General features: G+C 41.7%; 1 protein-coding gene across 1 annotated transcript in view; it reads left to right on the plus strand.

The window, feature by feature from the left end:
• itgb5 (integrin, beta 5) overlaps nt 1–21883 on the plus strand; it is a 51821-nt gene that overhangs the window by 14135 nt on the left and 15803 nt on the right. Inside the window, exons 10-11 of the mRNA XM_030757542.1 lie at nt 10352–10526; nt 11901–12155. Of these exons, the coding sequence (XP_030613402.1) occupies nt 10352–10526; nt 11901–12155 (430 nt within the window). The remainder of the gene's footprint in view (nt 1–10351; nt 10527–11900; nt 12156–21883) is intronic.

Below are 21883 nucleotides of genomic sequence, written 5' to 3' on the forward strand. Positions count from 1 at the left end.
AGGCACAGACAAATCCTCATATTTAGAGTGACTGCCTGAATTCTTGAAGCCAGAGGCAGCATCAGCACACTCTTTGCATCTTCCCTGGTGGTTCTCTGAGTTTTCACGGTGGATGCCTTCAGCCCCAGCTGTCTCTTCCTTTAGCCTGAGCACTGCAGGTCAGTCAGTCATAATTCACGTCATCACCCAGAAAAACTGTTGAGCTGCTTTGGTAGTAAAACAAGTTTATTTGCCGAGCCAATAATAAATACATCTGTGTGCATGGCAATGCCAAGCTGTGGAAACATATTCTGCTCTGGTTGAAGTGATATTAATAATCCCTGTCAACAACTAAAGCAAGCAGGAAAATGCACAGTGTGACCTTTGAATTCTCTTAGTGGCTTTGGGGGACTTCCTGTTAGTTGAAATCCAAAGTAAACTGAGTGGTGGGGGGTTGCTCTTAACTGCAGCTACAAAACACTATCTGCTCGTTTGCTTCTCAGCTGGATTTGGTGAACAGTGGATACAACTATGGGAAAATCCCCATCCCTGTCCTGTGTTCAGACCAACAATAACAAAAAAAACCCAGCTCATCAATCTGTTACTCAGACTAGACCTAACACATGTTAAGTAAACCTGCCTCCTTTGTGGGAATGCAATTATTAAAAAACTAAGGCCAAAGCCAAAGGTACTGCATTCTGGACACCTGGGTGGCTTAGTGGTGAAGCCGGCGACTACATACATATGCCGCGTTGTGGTGCGGGCGGCACGGGTTCGAGTCCCGGCCTGTCGCCAGTTTCCTGCGTGTCTTCCCCTGTATCTTTCCCCCATTTCCTGTCTCTCTCCACTGCCCATAAAAACCACTGTGGCCAAAAAAAAAAAAGGTACTGCATTCAGTGATGGTCCACAGCAAATCCATCCAGCTTAGAGAATTCCCTCGAAATGGGTCACGATTCACACGATCTAACAATCAGTCTTTGACATGACTTTGATTTCTTCTCCAACACACAGCAAGAATACAAAAATAACCCTTTTTTCCTGCTGGTGATGGTGCAGTGCCAGTTTTGTCTTTCCTGAGACTGTCCCACATGTTGAGAGAACCAAACGTCAGGAGTGTCTTTTAGCAGCAGTGGGGTGATCTCTGTAAGAACATTTTGGTGACAGAATGAATTTTATGGTCTTGTGCTGGTGTCAGCATTTTGCTCAGTTGTCTTAAGGTGGAATTACATGGAAGGAGTTCTAAATTGGGCACTGACAACATACACCGTAAAAGAGTTAAATGAAGACGTGGAAAAAGAGGAGTGAAAAACAAACCTTATGATCGATGGCTGGCCCACTTAAACACCTGAGCAACATGATATCTCTATGTGGTTTCATTCTGCAGTCATGTGGAAAAAAGAAGGCATTCCCGGGACTCAATGTCATCTGAAAACATGAAGTGCTGCTAATCATATGCACTTGATTAACTGATCATCAGCAAGTGTGACATCAGCATGTGTGATCACCTCTATAAAAAGCAGAGGTTTGGGCAGTTTATTGGTCTGGAGCATTCAGTTGTGTGCCAACACAATGCCAAAATCTTCCAGACCATCAAGCTATGCAATTCTCAGAGCACCTGCAAAAAAAAAAAACCCAAGAGCTACATCTCAGACATTACAGGCCTCAGCATGTTAAATGCTAAAGTTCAGAACAGTGCACTTGGAAAAAGATTGAACAAGTATGACTTGTTTGGTTTGCCAGGAAAAATCTTCTTCTCTCTAAAAGGAACATGGCAGCATGGCTTAGGTTTGCAAAGTTGCATCTGAACAAACCACAAGACATCTGGGAAAAAAGTATTTTGGACAGATGAGACCAAAACGGGAATGTTTGGCCATAATACACACTGCCACATTTGGCAAAACCAAAGCATATCAGCACAAACGCTTCATACCAACTGGCAGGCACGGTAGTGGAGGGGGGATGATTTGGGTTTGTTTCGCAGCCACAGTACCTGGGCACCTTGCAGTCACTGAGTCAACCATGAATTCTGCTATATACCAAAGTATTCTAGAGTCAAATAGGCCATCTGTCTGACGGCTAAAGCTTGGCTGAAATTGGGTCATGCAGCAGGACAGTGATCCCAAGCACAGCAGGAAATCTGCTGCACAATAGCTGAAAAAGAAAAGAATCAATGTTTTAAAATGGCCCAATTAAAATCCAGACTCCAGCCGGGCTCAGATGCTGTGGTGGGAATGCCTGCAAACATCAGTGAACTGAAGACAAAATCCCTCCACAAAGAAATGAAAGACTGATAAAGTCATAGAGAAAATGATTACTACTAAAGGCAGTACTACAAGTTACTGAATGATGAGTTCTTGGTTTGTATCTTTTGTAATGGGTAAATGTTGCTTTACCTCAACTCACATGCCAGGCATGCTGATGCCACTAGCTTAAAAAAAAACAAAAAACCATGGCAGTTACATACCTCTGTGGTTAATTGTACTAACAAGCTGCTTGTACTGTAGTTTTTGGGAGTGAAATTTCAATATTTTGTTACTGTGTCTAGCATCTTTTAGCAGGTATCTAATGCACCCATATAGTCTATGAAAGGTTGTTAAGCAGTGTTGCTAGGATTAGCTGAAAACATAGTTATTTGGCTGTGGCTACTTAACAGCTAAACTAAATATCAAGACTCAAGCCTTCGAAATGGCAGGTCACAAACTGACTTTTTAAATATTTACATCCTTCTTTTATATCTGACTTAACGAAGCCAGTTGAAAAATCACCATTGTTTCTGGTGCCTTTTTTGATGAGACAAATTAATATTTTTGTACACTTGAGTAATATATCCAATGCTGAAGTGTGTGTATTTTTTTAGAGCCTTGCTTTTAGCAGTTGAGGGTTTACTCTCAGAAGAAAAGCATAAGTCAGGTGACAGCTGGGGACGTACATCTTAATTGCTTTGAGTTTCGCACAGGGTTCTCCATGGTGGTCACTTTATATTCTGCACAGGCCTCAAATGTGATCTGGGCCCATTGAAAATGTTAGCAAGGGGTAGTTTGATACATGGGTCACACAGTGAGGCTTCAGCAGGGTGGAATGCTTCTTTCAAAAACCCCTGTGCTCTTCGCTTGGCCACTTTATTTTCCTGGGAAGGTTTTGGGATGGGAATCAGTAGAGGAGGAGTTGAGGGTGATTGTGTCAGGAAAAAAAAAACAGTGAATATAAGAGAGCTCTTGGGTGACGGGCCTTGCTCTTGTCTTTTATCCTCTGCAGTGAAAGGAGATGGAGAGTAGCGGCTTAGTTTGCTTGTTGCCAAGTTTCCCAGTCTTTACTGAGAGTATGGGCCAGTTCAGTGCCCAGGTGTCAGTCATTGGGACTGTGTGAGTCTGCCACAGAGCCTGCCACTGCATCTCAATGACCTTGCACAAAAGCAGGCATGAGGAGGCCGCTTAAACTGCATGTCTTGAATGAGCTAAGCTGGCAGAAAGAGAAATGCTAGCTGGAATATATGTATAGTAAAGCAGCATGGTTTTCTCTGTTATATTCACACAAGGGCTCATGCATATGAATGAAAGTCTATGCTAACATACCACAGGTTCTCTTTGTATTAAAAGAAGCTTTATTTCCAAATGAGGCAGAAGCATTTGAACCCAGTTATGTGTGGTTTTGTTTGACTATAATCACTGGTTTTATCCCAGTTAACTGAATTTCAGGCAGTCATAAGAATTCCATCATCAAAAATGAGCGATCCATGGCAACACTGCCAGGAGGAAATTCTTTGTGAAACTTAGTCACAATTCTGTCACTTCCCCGTTCCCTACATCTCTCCTTGAATTAGATTACACGATCAACCATAGTTTTCTCAGTGAGCTCAATCGTTACACACCCATCTCTCCTGAAGAGAACTACAACTTCTTCTCAACTGTTTGGCCCTCCATTTCAACACAGCTTCATAGTTGTCCCAACAAGCCACATGATTGGGTGAACTGGCCTCCTCGCGACTCACATTTACAGTAAATTTAATTGTGTCCCTTGTTAACTTGTTAACGTTGGAGTAGAGGGGCTTTTTGGGCAACATATGACGTAGGCTCTTCCTGTATGCTGAATCATATGTTGTATGCTGTGTTGATGTGACAAGTGCTGCTCTAGTGCCCGTCCCACAGATATGCATTAACATACATAGAGCTACCTTAGTGTCAGTGATACCTTCTTTTGGAGGAAAATGATGGTTCATGGTCAAAGTTCAGGACACTGCAGGGTGAGGTATGTATTCAAGAATCATAAACACAGCACTGACTATGTGGCAATTAAATGTGGTCAGAAGCCACCAATGTCTCTTCAGTTCAAGTTTCACATTGTAATACTAGCTAAACTAACTTTTACAAACTCTGGACAGAATGCATTTTCTCTTCAAAAGCTTAAAGTTGCAGCCAAAAATGCAATTGAAGCACACTGAATTAAATGTTCCATTAAAAAAAACATAATTTTACTTTCAAGATCATGTACATAAAAAAAAAAGCCTAAAAAATAAAAATGTATGCACACCACATACAGGATTATGGCTGCCAGTGCAAACAGAAACCTCCAGGGCTATAAATTAAGACTAACTGGAAGTATCATAAACTAGTTTGTCTGATGGCCAGTTTGAGGCTGCCTCTGAAGGTGAAGGTTCCCTATAGATTAGTAATAAGGGATCTCTACAACCTGGTCCAAACCCCCAAAACAAAATAAAATAAAAAAAAAAAAATGGCTAGTTCATTTCTTCATAACAAATGCACAGTGGGGCTTTTTAGGGCCCGAGAACAACCTGGGCGAAGGCCCTATTGTAATTGCGTTGGACATTTAGGCAAATAAATTGCTTTTTTGAGGGCCTAAACATGCTCAAAAACTCATGAAATTTTGCACACGTCAGTTCTGGTGAAAATTGAAGTATTTTAATGGTTTCAGACATGGCCCTTTCAAAATGCATCTACAGCGCCACCTTTAATTCAATTCCCACTGCTGTGTTTCACATACATGTATGAAATTTGTTACACATATGTAACATGTCCAGATGAACAAAAAAGACCCAGGGTCCAATGGCCTAAACCCAACAGGAAGTCCGCCATTTTGAATCAAATGGCTGATTTTTAGCCATTTCCTGCCCTTACACTCTCTAATAACTCAGAGGTTTTGGATGTTATCAACTTCATATTTGTTTTGTCTTATCTACACACCAGGGGGAATCTAAATTTCAAAAATGGTGAGTTTTCACCAGAGGGCATGGCCGTGACACCACAGTGAATTTCGATCATTCGCCAGGAAATTTTGATTGCCTCTCATTCAAACCTGCATTATCCAATCTGGATCAACTTCCACAGTAGGATGATGGTCCGCCCCTGAACCCATACATATGATAATATTTACTGACAGTCGCAGCACCACCTATTGGGAACAGGAAATGTCATGTTTTACACTTTGAGGTACAGCTCCAAGGTGGTTGAGCCGAACCATCTCAAATTGCCCCTGAAAAGGCTTAAGGAGTTGGCCTTACACTCTTTTAAAAACTGTGAGTTTTCACCAAAGGGGGTGACCCTGGCAGGATGGCAAATTTCGGTGTTTTGCCATGAACACAAAAAGGGCTGTAACTCAAAGCCAACTTGCCCAATCTACCTCAACCTTTAGTGGTTTGATAAGCCTCCCACCTTGAACACAATGATATGCCTAAAGTCCCTAAACGTTAGCGCGCCACCTAGTGGGACCTGGAAATATCATCAAATACCATGTTTTTTGCATAGCCCCGGAGCTCCATTTTATCTACATGTCTGAAATTGTGCAGACTCATGTAACATCCTAAGACGTACACAAAAGTCTCTTGGACCCATACCCGAAAGCCTACAGGAAGTCGGCCATCTTCAATTGAAGGTGTCAATTTTTGCCATTTCCAGGCCTGCTATTTGAATCAACTCCTCCTAAGGCATTTGACCCAGTGAGACCAAAATGGCTCCAGATCATCTACACATGTAGCCTATCAACATCTCGAACGGTGTTGCTGTGGCAACCATCTGAATTTGGGAATTCAATCATATTACTGGTCACCAAATTGTCACATCTCAAACATACAGGACACAGGACACACCCATTTACCTGCTGTGTATCACACTCGTAATGCTACCTAGTGGTGAAAGGAAATCAGCAATACACTTATAATCATCCTATGACAATTACAATTTCATTGATTGGGTGCAGGCATTACATAGAGAATCATGACACTTTAATTAGTGGGCACTCGCTGACGCCACCTTGTGGACGCGGGAGACGTTCAGCGGCCGAGCAATGTGAGGTTTGGGTAGCCTGCTGGGCTGACAGCCCGCTACTCTCCTGTTCTCGACAATCTCCGAGCGTGCCATGGATCGACACGCGGGTGCGATAGAGCTGCGCAGTGGCGGATCTAGGATTTTTCTGAGTAAGGGGCCATCAAGGGGCCACAGTATTCATAGAGGGGCCAAGTATTTGTGGTAGATGTGGTGATATACAGACCAATAAAAATTAAAGCATTACATTAAAGTTATGGTAAATCTTATCACCATGAGGTGTAAGAATTCAGTGAACCTATGTGCTGTTACACTAAATAACAATATCAGACATTTCATACATTACAGCATTGTTGTTGCGCTCCCTAAGTGATTTCTGACCTGATGAAAAGGGACTGCAGGTGCCCTGCTCTTGACCAGCCTCTGGTCTATTGTGTTCTGCTGCTCTCTCCCTCCTCTCACCCTGCTCATTTTCAGCTGGCAGACTCACTCTTTTGCTCAAAAACTGCTGAATTCCCACCTGAGACCGAGCCTTTCTTTTCATATTCTTCTCTATCACTGCCAGACATTATAGTTAATGTTAACACACAAATGCAAATTACAAAGAAGTACATGAATTCGGGTTACATGAATTAGTGAAATGCTAACGTCCATGTCCAAACACAAGAATGGCCTCAGTTAACATTACTCTTAACTAACTTTGCTTCTTAATTAATGTTTGTCAGACTTATGCTATGTGACAGCTGTGAGTAAAAATGGATTTATGACTTATCATTACCAGCAAACTCCTCAAAATGTAGACTGGCATCAATTGTCGGTTAAAAAACTTTCTCCGCGAGATTGTTCAAATCTTTTTCTTCTGTAAGCTTTATTCACACGGGACATTCCTATTTGGCTCATTAGCGCTACTGGTGTTTCAGCATGGAACTGCATCCACCTATAATTTGATCCTTGCTCTCGGATAAAGGACAGATGAGTGACAGGACAGGGGCACATCAGGGGGCCGATCAGATTTCAGATGGGGCCAATGCCCCTGTGGCCCCACCCCTAGAACTGCCCCTGGAGCTGCTTGAAGCTGACACCCCACCCATGTGAAAAATTCCAGCAAATAGATTGAGCGGTTAGTGCTCCGTTTGTGCTGGTTTGTGCCGTTAAAATTTTCATTTGTGCTGCTTTCATTTCTGAGTTATTAAAGTTTATTTTTTTAGGTCATCTAAATGTCACCATCCCCCCATCGTGCTCCAAAACAAACCAGAATGGTCTACTTTTTTAGTGCTCCATTTGTGCTGTTACCGTGTTACCGCATAATTTTCTGATTGGTTAATATGGTGCATTTTTCCACCAATAGGAAAGGGGTTATCTGGAATTATTTTTTTGTTTTGTTTTTATTAGCAAGCACTTCCTGTTAGCGAAACTTCTGTTTTTGCCATTTATTTCTGCTCAAAACATGCATCGAAGTTGAGGACACTACACAGGAAAAAACATGGTGTAAATTATTGGGCATATAACTCTGGTTTTACTTGGCAGCAAAAGCAGCACAAACGACAGTTTTAACAGCACAAACCAGCAGAAACGGAGCACTAAAAAAGTAGACCACTTGTTTGTTTTGGAGCACGATGGGAGGATGGTGACCTTTAGATGACCTAAAAAAATAATCCTTAATAACTCTGAAACAAAAGCAGCACGAAAGAAAATTTTAACGACACAAACCAGCACATATGGAGCACAAACCGCTCAATCTATTTGCTAGAATTTTTCACGTGGGTGGGGTGTCAGCTTCACGCAGCTGTTCGAGCTCCCGATCATCACCACTTGCGGTTTTAATTTTCTTTTTTTTTCATAACACCTCCATTTGGAATTTGTTGACACTTAAAGTTTTGGGCATGGTCGCTTTGATTGGCAGGTGTCTTGACGCAGGCAGCCAATAGCTGCTAGGCCTTTGTAATTTACAGCCATTGGAGTCACCAAGTGGGATTATCCAGACTATGCTCATTGGCTAATGACTTGTCAATCACAAGTCAATAGCCAATGAGCAATGTGGCTCAGTGCTTCTAACAGGATTTTGCAAACCAATGCAGGCTGGCATAGTGGCTACATCTATCTTTCATATACAGTCTGTGGGTAGTAATTGAGTTATTTTTCCCAGAGGAAAATGTCATGTCTCAGTATACTGTAGTTAATAGATAGCTGAACTAATTAACATTATGAACCTGTCTTGTAATTTTCAGTGTAGCAGTGTGAGTGCATGTGTAATATTGTAATACAGTGATTTCTACAAGTGTCTTCTATGTGAACACCATTGAAATTTTCAGGCAGACTATAAGTAGTTAAATTCTTTTGTAAATAATTGTTCCTGTCACTGCAGCATTGTGGATGAGCTGCATTTTGTCTCTTATTATTTGAAGAAGAAGGTGAGGAATAAATTCCAGTAACACTGTCCAGGTGAGAAAACTAGTCATCATAACGGTGTAATGACTAGTTTTAACAGTCATCATTACAGAGACCAGATCTAATGATGCATTCAGTATCAGTGTGTTGAGGAAACATTGCAGTCAAACAGCCAACAGAATGATAGGAACCTAAACGAGGTTCACTCCAGCAGTCTTTAAAGAACAACATGGGATCATTTACATTGATTATGAGCCTCAGACTTCTTCATTTATGATTGCCAGAGACAGTTGGACCCCCCACGTCTTTCTCCTGTACAGTTTTTCCTGTACATTTGCAGCAGCAGAGGCCTGACCCAGGTTGTGATTTCCTTTGCTGAAATTGCAGCTGACTGAAAGCCACATGAAAAAAAGGGGGTTGTACTTTACATCAGGCAATGCAGATCCAAACGCACTGAGGGTCTTGTCAAGAGCAGCAGATGTTGAAGAGGTGGAATATTTGCTTTTTCTCTGGGTTGAAATGAACCAACTTTTTGAGGCATTTTACTGATATCTTGGCTTTGGCTACAGACTGATATGGATTTGTCACTGTGAAGAAGAGGAAAGGAGTCATTCTTCAGAGGCAACATCAGGCCTGACGTCAACCCACTTGTTTGCTTACAGCTATTGCAGACAGAGAGAACTTGTTAATGTAGCAGGTGTGGAACGCCTCCAGTCTGCTGACCCTGTGCTGTTAGCTCACTCCATGCTATGCTTCATATAGCTTTGGATCAGTGCATTTCTCTTTGCTCGAGACATCAGTTTTTCAGCTGCTTCTAGTTAGAGCTTTAAAGTAGAAAAATTGCGTTCCCTCTGGTCAGTTTTGATATTAAACTAAAATAAATAAGAATACTCAACATTAATGCTTGCATTTGGCAGCTGTCTACACTTCACAATCTCTAATCTCTGTCAGTATAAGAGTCAGCAGGGTGTGTATAAAGTGACTCATCTGATATAGATGGGAATACCTGCAAATTAAAGTTGAACTCTGGTTGTTTAACCTCATAACTATGGTTTCATTTCTGATCCTCAGCTTAGTGACAGAGCCAAACCAGTGGGACACATGTCACTGTCCGCCTTGTGCTTTTCTTTATGGCATATTGTTACACTCTTCCACAGTTTTTGGAACATTTTAGTCCAAAACTTAACTTTGTTTCAACATCCAATTATGCAGAACAATGGAAGCATAATCCCAGCTACGGAGAAAATACCCTGAACAGACTATGAGGAGAGTACCAGAAAAATAGGCTTGTGTTGGATGATAAAGACACGCCTGGGGTTTGGTTTCTCTTGTCAAGACTTCCTTCCTCAGAGCAATCAAATGGGTGTAGATCTCATGTCCCAGTTTCTGTGCAGCTCAACTATGTAAATTCCTCTTCGGAGTGAAACAAGCCCACTGATGTAAATATGACAGCACGGGGTCATGTGTTATTCCACAGACTGGCTGGCAGCTGGCTGTGTTTGATGCAGGGCGGGTTCTGCTCATTCGGGAATAAGGAAACAAAAGATGAACAGAGATATGCGTGCTTCAAAAGACTTGTGAGACTGCTACTGTTGAACTCAACGCGAACTTCCGTGGAATAAACAGGAGGTCAGTTTGCCAATATTGGTATCGTTCATTTCTGAGTTCATCACTGTTTGTTTTTTTGTTTTTTTTTTTGTCCCTCAAAGGTCTCGTTCAATGTGAGTGTGGAGGCGAGGAGCTGTCCTCCCCGTGGCACTGTCAAGAGTTTCACAATCAAGCCGGTGGGCTTCAAAGACCGCCTGGAAGTGGCTGTGGAATATGAGTGCGACTGCGGCTGCAGCCGGAATGCACAGAACAATAGCAGCATCTGCAGCTCCATAGGTACAGCATTAAAAATCAAAATGTCTCTTCATTCATAAACCTTAACAGCTGGTAGTGTAAAAGTGTTTTTTTTTTTGGTTTTTTTTAAACTCCCAAGAAGGATCCTGGGATAGCTGCTCATTTTTTCTTCCCCCTTCTCCAGTTGGAAAGTTGGCTGACAGTGTTGTTTACAGTAAACTAAACTGCACAGGCCAACACATCCCTGCAGTAGGAAACCAGAGTTTGAGGGACGTGAGAATCAGTTCAAAGTGACTCGTCCCCTTTTACATACAGTCCTGCTCTTTCTGTGATTACATTGCTAAAATGAAAACCTCTGCTGCACTGCTTTCTGAATCTTGCTAGGAAGTTAAATCCATTAATCCAGCGGCTCTCAAACTTTTCTGGCATGCATCCTACAGAACTCCCCACTCCTCCCTATAAACTACAGCTTTTATCAAACATTAACATCAGCAAAAAAAAAAAAAAACCCAAAACATCAGCAAACTTAGAAAGTTGAAAAATGTTCAACATTTCAAGCACAAGCACCCAGCAGTCACGTCACATTTATTCAGATGTTCCAGCGCTGTCACTAGCCAATCAAATCGAGTTATGGAAACCAGAGGAAATGAGCAGTTTCTGTACAGCTTGTTATGACACCACAAAATGAAGACGAGGTTGATCATTTTGGTGAGGTGTATGTAAACACAGTAAACAGGTAGGAAACCAGCTTGGTTCATGCTCTTTGCCATTAGCTTGTCCTGTGAGTAGTTGGTTGCTCTTGTTATGATGATTGCACAGCGCTCCAAATGTCAGGCACACCCACCATCAAGTGTTGAAATGAGGGAGACCACTTGTTCTTTCTTCTGTGTCAGTTCCCTTACATTAAGACTATAAGTTATCAAGGAACATCAGTGATAAATTTAAGCCAACATTCAAATGAGTTAGAAAATTTGAAATGATGGCAAATTATAATTGCTCAGTGTAAATTAAAATGGACCTATTCTGTTTATTTTTAGCTCCATATTTTTATTCTTGGACTCCACAAAAGTAGCTTTGCATTCACATATCAAAATAATCCTTAACATATCTTATTTTGGTCCATGGTGCAGCCCATCAGTTCAGCCTCTTTCTGGAACGAGCTGTTTTAGCTTCTCCCCCTACCTTTAATTATAAGCTTTTTTTCTGATTGGCCACTTCTGCACAGAATATACTTGAACAGCAGGTCGGTGGAGCTTCTGGTCTCACAGCCAGAGCTGTGTGCCTGAGATGGCCATTAAAAACAGCTGCTCTCACTGACATTATACAGAGCCAAGAGCAGAAAGAACTCTGTGTTTAGAGCAGTCTAAAGTCTTTTGGTTGTACATATGCTCAGTGTAGCAAATCTTTGCCTTGCAGGTACTTATAACTGTGGGACTTGTCACTGTGAGCCTGGCTACCTGGGCGCCCGCTGTGAGTGCCAGGAGGGCGAGGCAAGCAGCATGTTCCTCAGCGCCTGCAGGGAGGCCGAGGGCAAGCAGATCTGCAGCGGACGAGGCGAGTGCAGCTGCAACCAGTGTCTGTGCTATGAATCCGAGTTTGGAAAGATCTACGGCAGCTTCTGCGAGTGTGATGACTTCTCGTGTGCTCGACACAAAGGCATCCTCTGTTCAGGTAGGAAGACCTCCCACAAAGCTTGGTCAGTCTGGCAGTGGATCTTGTTTTCAGGGTGATGTTAGAATTCTTGTTTTTGATTCTGTGGCTTTTCTGTACTTGTCGTGAGGCGATGGTTTGAACTGCAGCTGGTGAGAGACCACACCTCAATGAGCACTGAACAGGGCAACATCAAAACGCTTTAAATTTGCTCTGCTTGTTGTGGGTTGAATAATCCACCGTAAAAATGGTGAGTCGTGTGTTATACCTGCTCAGGGTGTGTCTTGGTGGTTTGGCCTTCTCATGACTGCACTGTAACCAACCCAGCTTTTGAGTGAACCAACCAACCAGAGCTGTTGTCTTTGTTCATAAAGGAAGCTCAAAGCAGCAGCTGCAAAAGTAGCAGTTCTAATGTTCATGTCATGTGCTGTTTGCTGTCTGCCTCAGGGGGCATGTCTGTTGAACAGATTTGGTACTTGTTGGTGCAGAAAAAGGAGACCAATAATTGCAAAAACTGACCTGTAGTGTTTTTATTTTGTTGCTGTTTTTTTTTAATGCTTTAATTTTGGGCCACCATTATTGATGTGTGTTGAGTAACTGAACCTGGACCTCTCTCTTGCGTTTGTAGTGTTGGTGCCTTTTGGAGAATTATCGAGAGTGATTGTTTTGTGGTAGAGATCATACAAAAGCTTTGTGTTTCAGTTTTGCTGATTTCAGCTGTTTTTGTTTTTGTTTTCTTGCTTAGTAGGTAATTGTGTCTGTCACACACACACAGACTGTATATAAAAGATGGCTCAGGCTTGCATAGGCACAGCTCTGGTTTCAAAAAGAAGTCACATTCAATACTTCAGTAACTGTTTTGCTTTGTGGTCTCTGTTAGTTTTAAGTCTTATTGAACATTGAATATACTGTAATGTTAATTTTGGAAATTATGGTCAACATTAGAGTCAAAAAGGATAAAGCAGAACATGCTCCACCACTCGTTGATAGCCTGTGAGCATACAGTGTACCTCGGTTCCTCTCGTCAGTTTCAAATCACCATAATAAAAAAGGCAAAAAACAGTCAGTTTAAAGCGTCAGAACAGGAACTTGCTAACAAATTGTTGATGTGACCATGGCTGTGTGCATCTTCTATATGCATCCTATGGTTGGACCTATACAGTTCCTGAATACAGCCTGCTAACCAGCATCCTCCTGTCCAGATATGGTCGCTTTTGATCCCAGGAAACTCTTACACTGATGCCTTTAAATGTGAAATTCAGAAACCAACGGGTGACATCACATTGGTTGTGTCCATCATTTATATGCCGTCTATGCTTTTCTGTTATATAATCTCAGCTAAACATTCAGGATGGGAACGATTTAGATTTGTGAAAGATTACAATTCACTTTGCCATAGAGTGACTGAAGCACTTTGGTTTAATTATTTCCATGTTGCCATCCTGAGGCATAACTGTGCCCTGTTAATCAGCAATTTATGAGCTAAAGCCAATTTGAAATCCTTGTCCTCTCATTGACTGTCCCAGCTTTTATCCAATGCCCAGAGAGAACCAAGACTGGTATGAAAATCCAGGTTTGGCTCAGGGTGTATCTGCTGTTGTGTTCCCAGAACATTGGGTCCAAGACTTTGAGTTCTGGTGTGAGATCTCCTGGCTGAAGGGGGCCCACTGGCTCATCCCCAAGCCAACGGCTGTTCCCGTGAAACCACAGAGAGCGCTTTGTGCCAGTGGGGCCAGCTTTGGCACGATCCCCTTACACAATGCCTTCCTCTATTTATCTATAGTCAGTAGAAACAGAAGTCTTTCGTTCAGTCAGTGGCGAGGCTCAACACGCTCAATACACAGATGCAGAATGGCTGTTTGTGCTGATCATCCATAAGCAATCATTAAATGTTAACAGTCCACTACCTTCTGTCTCTCGCCTCCTCTCTTCTGCCTTCTCAGCATGGTTGCCCTGTGTTAAACTGTAATGAGGTCCTAATGATACCAAACAGCACACCTCCTCCATGCTTTCCTCCCTGCACTCCTCTGAATCTGTCACTTAAATATTGTGTGCCTTGCATAAGGCATGCTGTAAAACAATTTGCTGACCATCACAAAAACAAATGCTGCTAAGGTCTGCTTTGAGCCCCTCAGCTCACAGAAATATCTTGATTGATTGAATATTGATTGGACAAGTCTGTTAATGTTGCTGTCTTTGCAGCCATTAACATCACATTAATGTCTTCCTCAGCATATTAAAGTGGCAGCATTCTCTCTTTCAGACTTCCTCGACAGTGACCGTTTCCTGGGTAAGAGTCTGTTTTGTTGTGAATGCTCATAGAGCTGCTCTGGTGCTCCTGTTTCTAATATGATGGCAGTGGATTCTGCTGAGACCTGCAGTCAGTGCTGCTGTGTTAGTTCCTACTGTCAGTGTGTTTTCTTGATCTTAACACAAAATAACACAGTCTTAAGAGTACAGAGTACAGTACTGTACTACATCCTCCTGAAACTAAAAATAGTAGTAGTGCTAGAAGAAGACTTTGAATGGGAGATCAGCCAAGTATGGATATGGTTTTTATGGCCTACTCCTGAAACTGATGAAACGTTCCTAATAATTTGTTCAGGAATGTAATAGGAAATGAGGCTCATGCAATCTGTACATAATAAGCATACTTTTGACTTTTTAATAAAGTTGAAAAAAATTGGTCACTTTTTTTTATTTCCAGTGAACCAAAGTACGTCTTCAGTTCTTGTCACTTTTGGAAATCTGCTTTGTGTTGACAGTGAGGACACAAAAGCAGGTTGCACTCCACGTCCAGCTGGACAGACTGGCTATTTGCCTGAGCTCTAAGCGTGTGTGTGTGTGTGTGTGTGTGTGTGTGTGTGTGTGTGTGTGTGTGTGTGTGTGTGTGTGTGTGTGTGTGTGTGTGTGTGTGTGTGTGTGTGGAGGGGTGGGTGTATGTATATGCTGTGGTGACACAAGGCACCCAAACCACTTGAACAGGCATATCATTATATGTCTTCGAACTCTTGTGCTGCCCTGCCTGTTTTCCAAGGTAACCATGATTCATGAAGACTCCTGTCCCTCTGACCCACATCTCCGACTCTGCCGACTCTGCAGCTGGTTCTAAATAATGATCTCAGCAGGCTGCAGTTGCCAGAAATAGTGTGGTTCTATTTTCCAGACTTGCACAGACCATCTTTTACCTCATAAATAAAAGTGTGCATCCACACCATGTGTATTCACGCACAGCAGTGTGTCTCCTTATAGAGTAAACAGAAACATGTGTGCTTATTCATGCTCATGCAGAGCATTACTGGAAATGTGCTTCAATGAAGAAAACAGTTCTTTTCGGCCTTAATTGGTTTATTTGTTTTGTCACACGGATGTTTAGTCAAAACAAGAGATGGACTTTTCTGTGCTCTAGGCTGAAAATGGTCCAGTGTGACATAAAGAGTGTCTGACTGAACAAAGCTGCATGTGCTGCACCTGGGCACCTGCTCTCATTTTTCAGACCCTGACGTAAAACAAACACTGGGAGACTCCTCCCTCTTCTTTGAGACTTGAGTGAACTTGATTGCTGCAGATAAAGACCTCGGGTTTCTGCAGTGAAATGCTACAATACAGATAACAGGATCAGTGTGTGACCTTGTGCTGCTTTCTGGTTGATAACGCACTTTCTGCCAATGTGCATTTTAAGGACTCTGACTCAGACTTAATCCTTGAACCAAATATTGGCACCAAAAGAAGTTAATATCTAAGGTAATGGTGCTTGTGAAATAACTAAAATTTCAGGAAAGGTGTTAATAATTTAGAACCTTCTACAGAGTCACTTTTGTAGCACAGTTATTATTAAATATTCATGTTCACGCCCTTCACATGTTTAACCTAGAGTCACAAAAAACAGATACAAGTCACTAGCAAAAATCTGCTTACAAATGAAAAGCACTGGAACTGCATAACTTTTCAATACAATACATTAACACAGAGGAAGACCTTCAGCTGTGTTTGGGGTTTACTGTAAAGTCCAGCAGCCCTAAAACAAGCTCAGCCTCTTGGGTGGTTTTTCAGCATCAAGAGTCCCTAGAGGTCACTGCTTCCGACCCTGGATTTAGATCCTTAAGCTAAACAGCTGACTCTAGTTGGATGAATAAAAGAAGTCAGCTTTCTCAGTGTTGGACGCATGCTGTGCCATCCACAGAGTGTTGGACTGAGGGGAAAATAAACAGAGCAGCTCCTGAATCCACATTTGTGTCCAACAGATTCCAGTAACTGGAGCTCTTTCCTCTAACACTGATTATTCAGCAGTGCCAGAGTGAAGATCTGATTTGTGGCTAATATGCATTCTCATACAAACAGCTGGCATGAGGAGCCCCAGGTCTGGAGGGAGTGCCAGAGTATGAAAGTGAAACTAAAACCCCAGTTTTGAAATGTAAATAAAAACAGAATTTGCAAATTTGTGATTATTTGCAAACCTCATAGAACAGAGAATTTTAACCTGAAAGAAGAAAGAAAAATATTAGCGCATTTTGAATTTGATGGCAGCAACATATCTTAAAAAGGCTGGGACAGGGGAAAAAGGCTGAAAGTAACTGGTACTAAAAAGAAACAGCTGAAGGAACATTTTACAGCTAATCAGATTAATTAAAAAGAGCATCTGAGACACAGAGTTTCTCAGAAGTAAAGATAACCAGAGCCTCAGCAATTTGCAGAAACAATGTCTGCAAATTGTAGACCATCTTCAGAAAAAAGGTTCCTCAGTATAATATTAACCAAAGATCCTGACAGTCTTTGGTAAGGGATGAGGGCCAAATCAATCTCAGGTCCTCGACAGTATTGGCTCTCAGGCAGGTCTTCACGGGCTCAGGAACACCTTCAGGAAGCTCTGGAGCAATGAGGCTGAAGTTCTTGAACAGGGTGTAAAAGTTTATAAGTAACGCTCCTCAGCACCAAACGGACAAGTAATGCCAGCGCTGACTTTGGTAAGAAATGTTATCACCAATATAATCACCAGTATTATTTATTAAATGAATGTACTTTAATATTTATATTTTCCCATTGAACATCAGTATCAGCAGATACTGACCTGGTTGGCTGCTGTTAGTCAAATATCTAGAGTCAGTCAATTTTGCAGTCCTTTGCAATCCACTGTAAAACAAAATATGTATGATTCTTTGCTTCCCTGCCACAAATCATGTAATAGGTAATTAATATTTTTAGTCTGGATGTCAGCTTTCTGCCACATTATGAATTCAGTTTAACTCCATTTCTTGTTCCATGCTTTTATTCTTTACCTGAGAGTAGCTTTGGATGAGTCACAGTTCAGACGAGTCCTTTCTCCTGTGCTGCACCTTGGTGAAGCCCCTCAGCTCACCCTCTGTCTGAAGCAGCTGTTCCTCGACTCTTCTTTTAAGGTTTTCTGTCTTCTGATTGGCTTCCCCTTTCAAACAGAAGGCTTATTCAGCTGGTTGTTGGGGATTCCCATCCATCCGCTCTTTAGGTGTTAAAAACTGTCTGAAGCTCACAGGGATTACTTATAAACACACTGACTTTATTATTTGAAATGTTGGTCATGTTTAATATGAGAATCCAGCACTGGAACAGTACATGATATATACATGACTGATAATGGGAAAAGGCAGAATAAGTCCACTATAAACAAATATTTCCAAATTACCTCATGCATGTTTTTCTGGAATTATGTTTTGTTTAAAAAAATATTATCATAACATAACAGAGAGACAGATCTCTGTGATTGGCCAGTAAGCGAATATGATATTGGTGCGTATCTACGTCCGTGTTTTTGTTATGATCTTTTGTCTTACTGTGAGTAATGTTAATGGATGCAGAACCATTGTATGACTTGCAGACTGAGGAGAATAAAAATAAACACTGTTTTCATGGTTGGTAATGACTGTTGTCATCACGCATGTGGTGTTATTCACATAAATATCCCAGCTACCTGTAATTGCACCCAGTCTTACTGCACGCACTTAAGTTTAGTGAGCTCTGCGGCAGGCTGCTTATTTTACATTACATTTATTCTTCTTTTACAGGAACTCTAAGACAGACTCACAAGTGTCTTTGTTTAAGGTTTTCACACATCTCATAGAGACCGATAACACCTACTCTGTTCCTGTTGATGAAGTGTGCTTAGCTTAGCATACGAGAGAGCTTGTCTTGGCCTACACACATACATTATTTTTATTTTTTATTTTTGCCCCATCAGAAACACACACAAATATAGGCTAGTGACAGTGTTTTAACAGCCCATTAAAGGGGAACATATAGACTTGAAAATGAATATATACTGAAGTAAAAATGTATCAGATGGTTGAATTTGCCAGAGAATCTTATTTCACCACTGCTATGTCAGAACTGTGACATTTGAAACCTGTAAAGCTCATTTTTCTGCAGACTTAAAGAAAGTTTGACATTGAAATGTTTTGTTTTTTTGAGGGATGAAGCAGCTGTAACTTTTCCTGATGAAACAGACGAGTGACTACCTGGAGTGTGTTGTACTGGAATGTCATTATAGTAACGGTGTCAAGCAAGCAGCAGAGTTGCTGGTCAGATGAAGGACAGTGCTCATACTCTTACTCCACGTGCACCTCAGGTGTTCCTTGAATTCAGTTCAGTTTTATTTTATTTATATACTACTAATTCACAACAACAATTGTGAATAGTACATAATAATATAAGATAAAATCCCTGCAGTATTAGAAAGAACTCCCAACAATCACACAACCCCCTCTGAGCAACCACTTTGTGATAGTGAGAAGGAGAAACTCCAGTTCAACAGGAAGAAGTATCCAGCAGAACCAGTTTCAGGGAGGGGCAGCCATCTGCCGTTATATTACAGAACAGAAGGCAAACTAAAGGAGAGAGCCAGAGTTTAGTAATTATGATTAATGCAGATGTGGTGAAGACATCTAAGCCCCAAGTAGCCTAAGGGATTGTTCAGGGTCACCTGATCCAGCCCTAACTATAAGCTTGATCAAAAAGGAAAGTTTTAAGCCTAATCTTAAAAATAGTGGGGGTGTCTGTGCCTGAATTCAAGCTGGGAGCTGGTTCCACAGAAGCGGGGCCTGAAAGCTGAAGGCTCTAAGAACCACAAGTAAGCTTACAGTCTGAGAGCAAAGTACTTCTTAAAGACAAAAGCTGTGGATGGTGACTGAAAGAATGTCCTTGTGAACTTGCAAAGGTGTCTGGGCTTACCCTTGGAGAGAGGCCGAGCCATTTGGGAGGGGCTCAGAGTAGAGCTACTGTTCCTTTGAACTCTCCCATTGAAATGAGTCAGTTAAGGTGTTTCAGAAATCTGACTAGGTTGACTCCTGGAGGCTTCCCGGGACATGCTGGAGAGATTGTTTTCTCAGCTGTTTTGGGATTATTGCAGTGCCCCCCCCCCCCCCCCCCCCCCCCGAAAGAGGAAGAAGAGGGAGGGAGGAGCAGACCGACAGTCAGTCAGCGTCCTTTATTTTAAAAAACAAACCAAAGAAAAAAAAAAATTCAGAAGTTTTTAATCCAAAGGACTCCCAGAAATCTCGTCTCCTTTGGCCTCTCAAGCAGTGTATGAAAGTTGGTGAACTAAATTGTGTAGTGTTGATCATGAACAAGACTGCATTCTGTCACATAAGACTGCCTCAGAAGGACCCCTGTTCTCTCAGGATTGTTTCACTTCTCCCATCTGCTCTGGTGTTTTGCTGCTACACAAGGAGGAAGTTTTCACTGTGTGCTTTGGGCTTTAAAAATCCTAAATTACTCTCACAAATGTGGAAAAGAATAATAGGTTTTCTTTCATCTCTCTACATATGACTTAAATTCATGTCTATCCACCTTATCTACTCGTGTTTGTGAAATGCTGCTGATCAGCTGAAGGATTTAGTTCCTTGGAGATGCTGCTCCCCACTCAGTTTCAGTAGCTCAGAGTTTGCACAGACAGACGTAACTTGGTGTATTTAATCTCGTTATCTTGTTATAACAGCGTGTTTCCCAAATTCTAGTCCTGATGGAGGATTAGAAAATGTGACTGTCTGTGCTTAAACCTTGACAGTAGCAATAAGTGGTAACATGTTATCATTTCTGCTCACTGAGAGATACAGAATGATGCCTCGTCAGCACTTTGGCTGCTCGCCGACTCCCCGCTGTCACTCCAGACGTTTCTCAGGACCTACTTAGAGGATTTATCTGCTGGTGATACTTTTTGGTTTTCCTTACTGCCATGAAAGCATTGCTTCTGGTTCTATCTCTCTTTGGGAATTTTTGTGTCTGCAGTTTTGCTGATGTGTAACTGAAGTGGTTTGGTGAGAATGAACCACAAATGGGGAGAAATCTCTTCTAGCCTCATCCTCTGAAGATGACAGTGAATGTGTACTTGTAAGCTCCCTTTAGAAAAAAGGGAATAATATTCCTTTTAGCACAGTGCAACCTTGAACACACAATGTGAGCAGCTACTGTTTAAAATAAGACACACATTCCAAGGCCAGTCTGAGCCTGTGACTAAACAGTAATCATATCCCACAGCCTACTGTGTCATTAAGATGAATGGTTTAGACAGATATTGTTCTCCTGTCAGAGCACTCGTTTAAAGTAGTACACTCATATTTCGAGGTTCCTTCCCAGGGTCAGGGAGGTGCTGCCTGCTCTGATTGATTTGTCTGGTCTCAGTGCACTCTGTCATTTGCTTCTTCAAATTAAGTCAAACAAAAGAAACCACCACAGGCAGCGTGTGGGATCGTTATTAACTGAAATGTTTGAATGCACAAATTGTGCGTATATTTTTTAATCTTTTTGATGCTTCAGACAGTACTGTGTTCACTGTAAGCTGAAAAAAAAATGGACTCATGATCTGACATCTGCCAGTGGGATCAGGTGTTTTTGGACAGCATCACCCCTCTGGTGGGGGTGGGGATAGAAGGGGTAGGATACTAGATGGTAACTGCTAAATATAGTGTAGATGGATGCATCTCTGGGCACAGTACCATTTCAGTAATCAGATTTGGAGATGCAGTTTCTTTATTTATGAAGTAGTTCTGAGTGAGGAGCACTGGATGTTGAATTGCTAACAGGGTTTTCACCTGAGAATCAGTGGGCTGAATTATGATTCATGAATTATGAGAAACTGATTTCTTTTGGGAAAAGTGCTCCCACTTATGAAAGGATACTGAAAAGGACAATGTGGGATGTTGCCCGTTGAGCTCAAAAGACACATCAGTAATTACATACTACTGAGACCATACTGAATGGACTTTGACACAACATGCGACAGCAGCCTGAAGTGGCTTGGATCATGAAAGTTTGCTGAAGCTCTGAGTGAAGCACAGCGTGCTCTCAGGAACTGTGACAGCTGCAGCAGAAAGGATCCTTTGACTTTGCGTTGTCATCCTTTTTGGACAGTAGTATCTCACAGGGAGGAGCACTCTGCTGTCCAAATCTTATTATTTAGTTGCGTGATTCCTCTTTTTTTTGTTGTTTAATGATGTCCGGCAGGGACCGTTTACATGCATTATTGCCAACTTCTGGTGTTACATCATCAACAAGCTGCCAGTAAAAACAAGGCAACTATCTATATTTTAATGCAAGAAAGAATCACAGAAAGTATTTGAGTATTTTTTTAATAATCAAATGACTGCTTAAATGTTGAAAGTTCTCGTTTTAGCAAAATAAATAAATACCGACATCCTGTGTTCTGTAGATGTGTAGTGCACGAATAGGCAACGTGCTTTGAAAAGCTGTTTTGCCTTCATCTTTACCTTAATTCATATTTT

The sequence above is a fragment of the Archocentrus centrarchus genome, chromosome 21 (genome assembly GCF_007364275.1).
Source record: "Archocentrus centrarchus isolate MPI-CPG fArcCen1 chromosome 21, fArcCen1, whole genome shotgun sequence".
Classification (NCBI taxonomy): domain Eukaryota; kingdom Metazoa; phylum Chordata; class Actinopteri; order Cichliformes; family Cichlidae; genus Archocentrus; species Archocentrus centrarchus.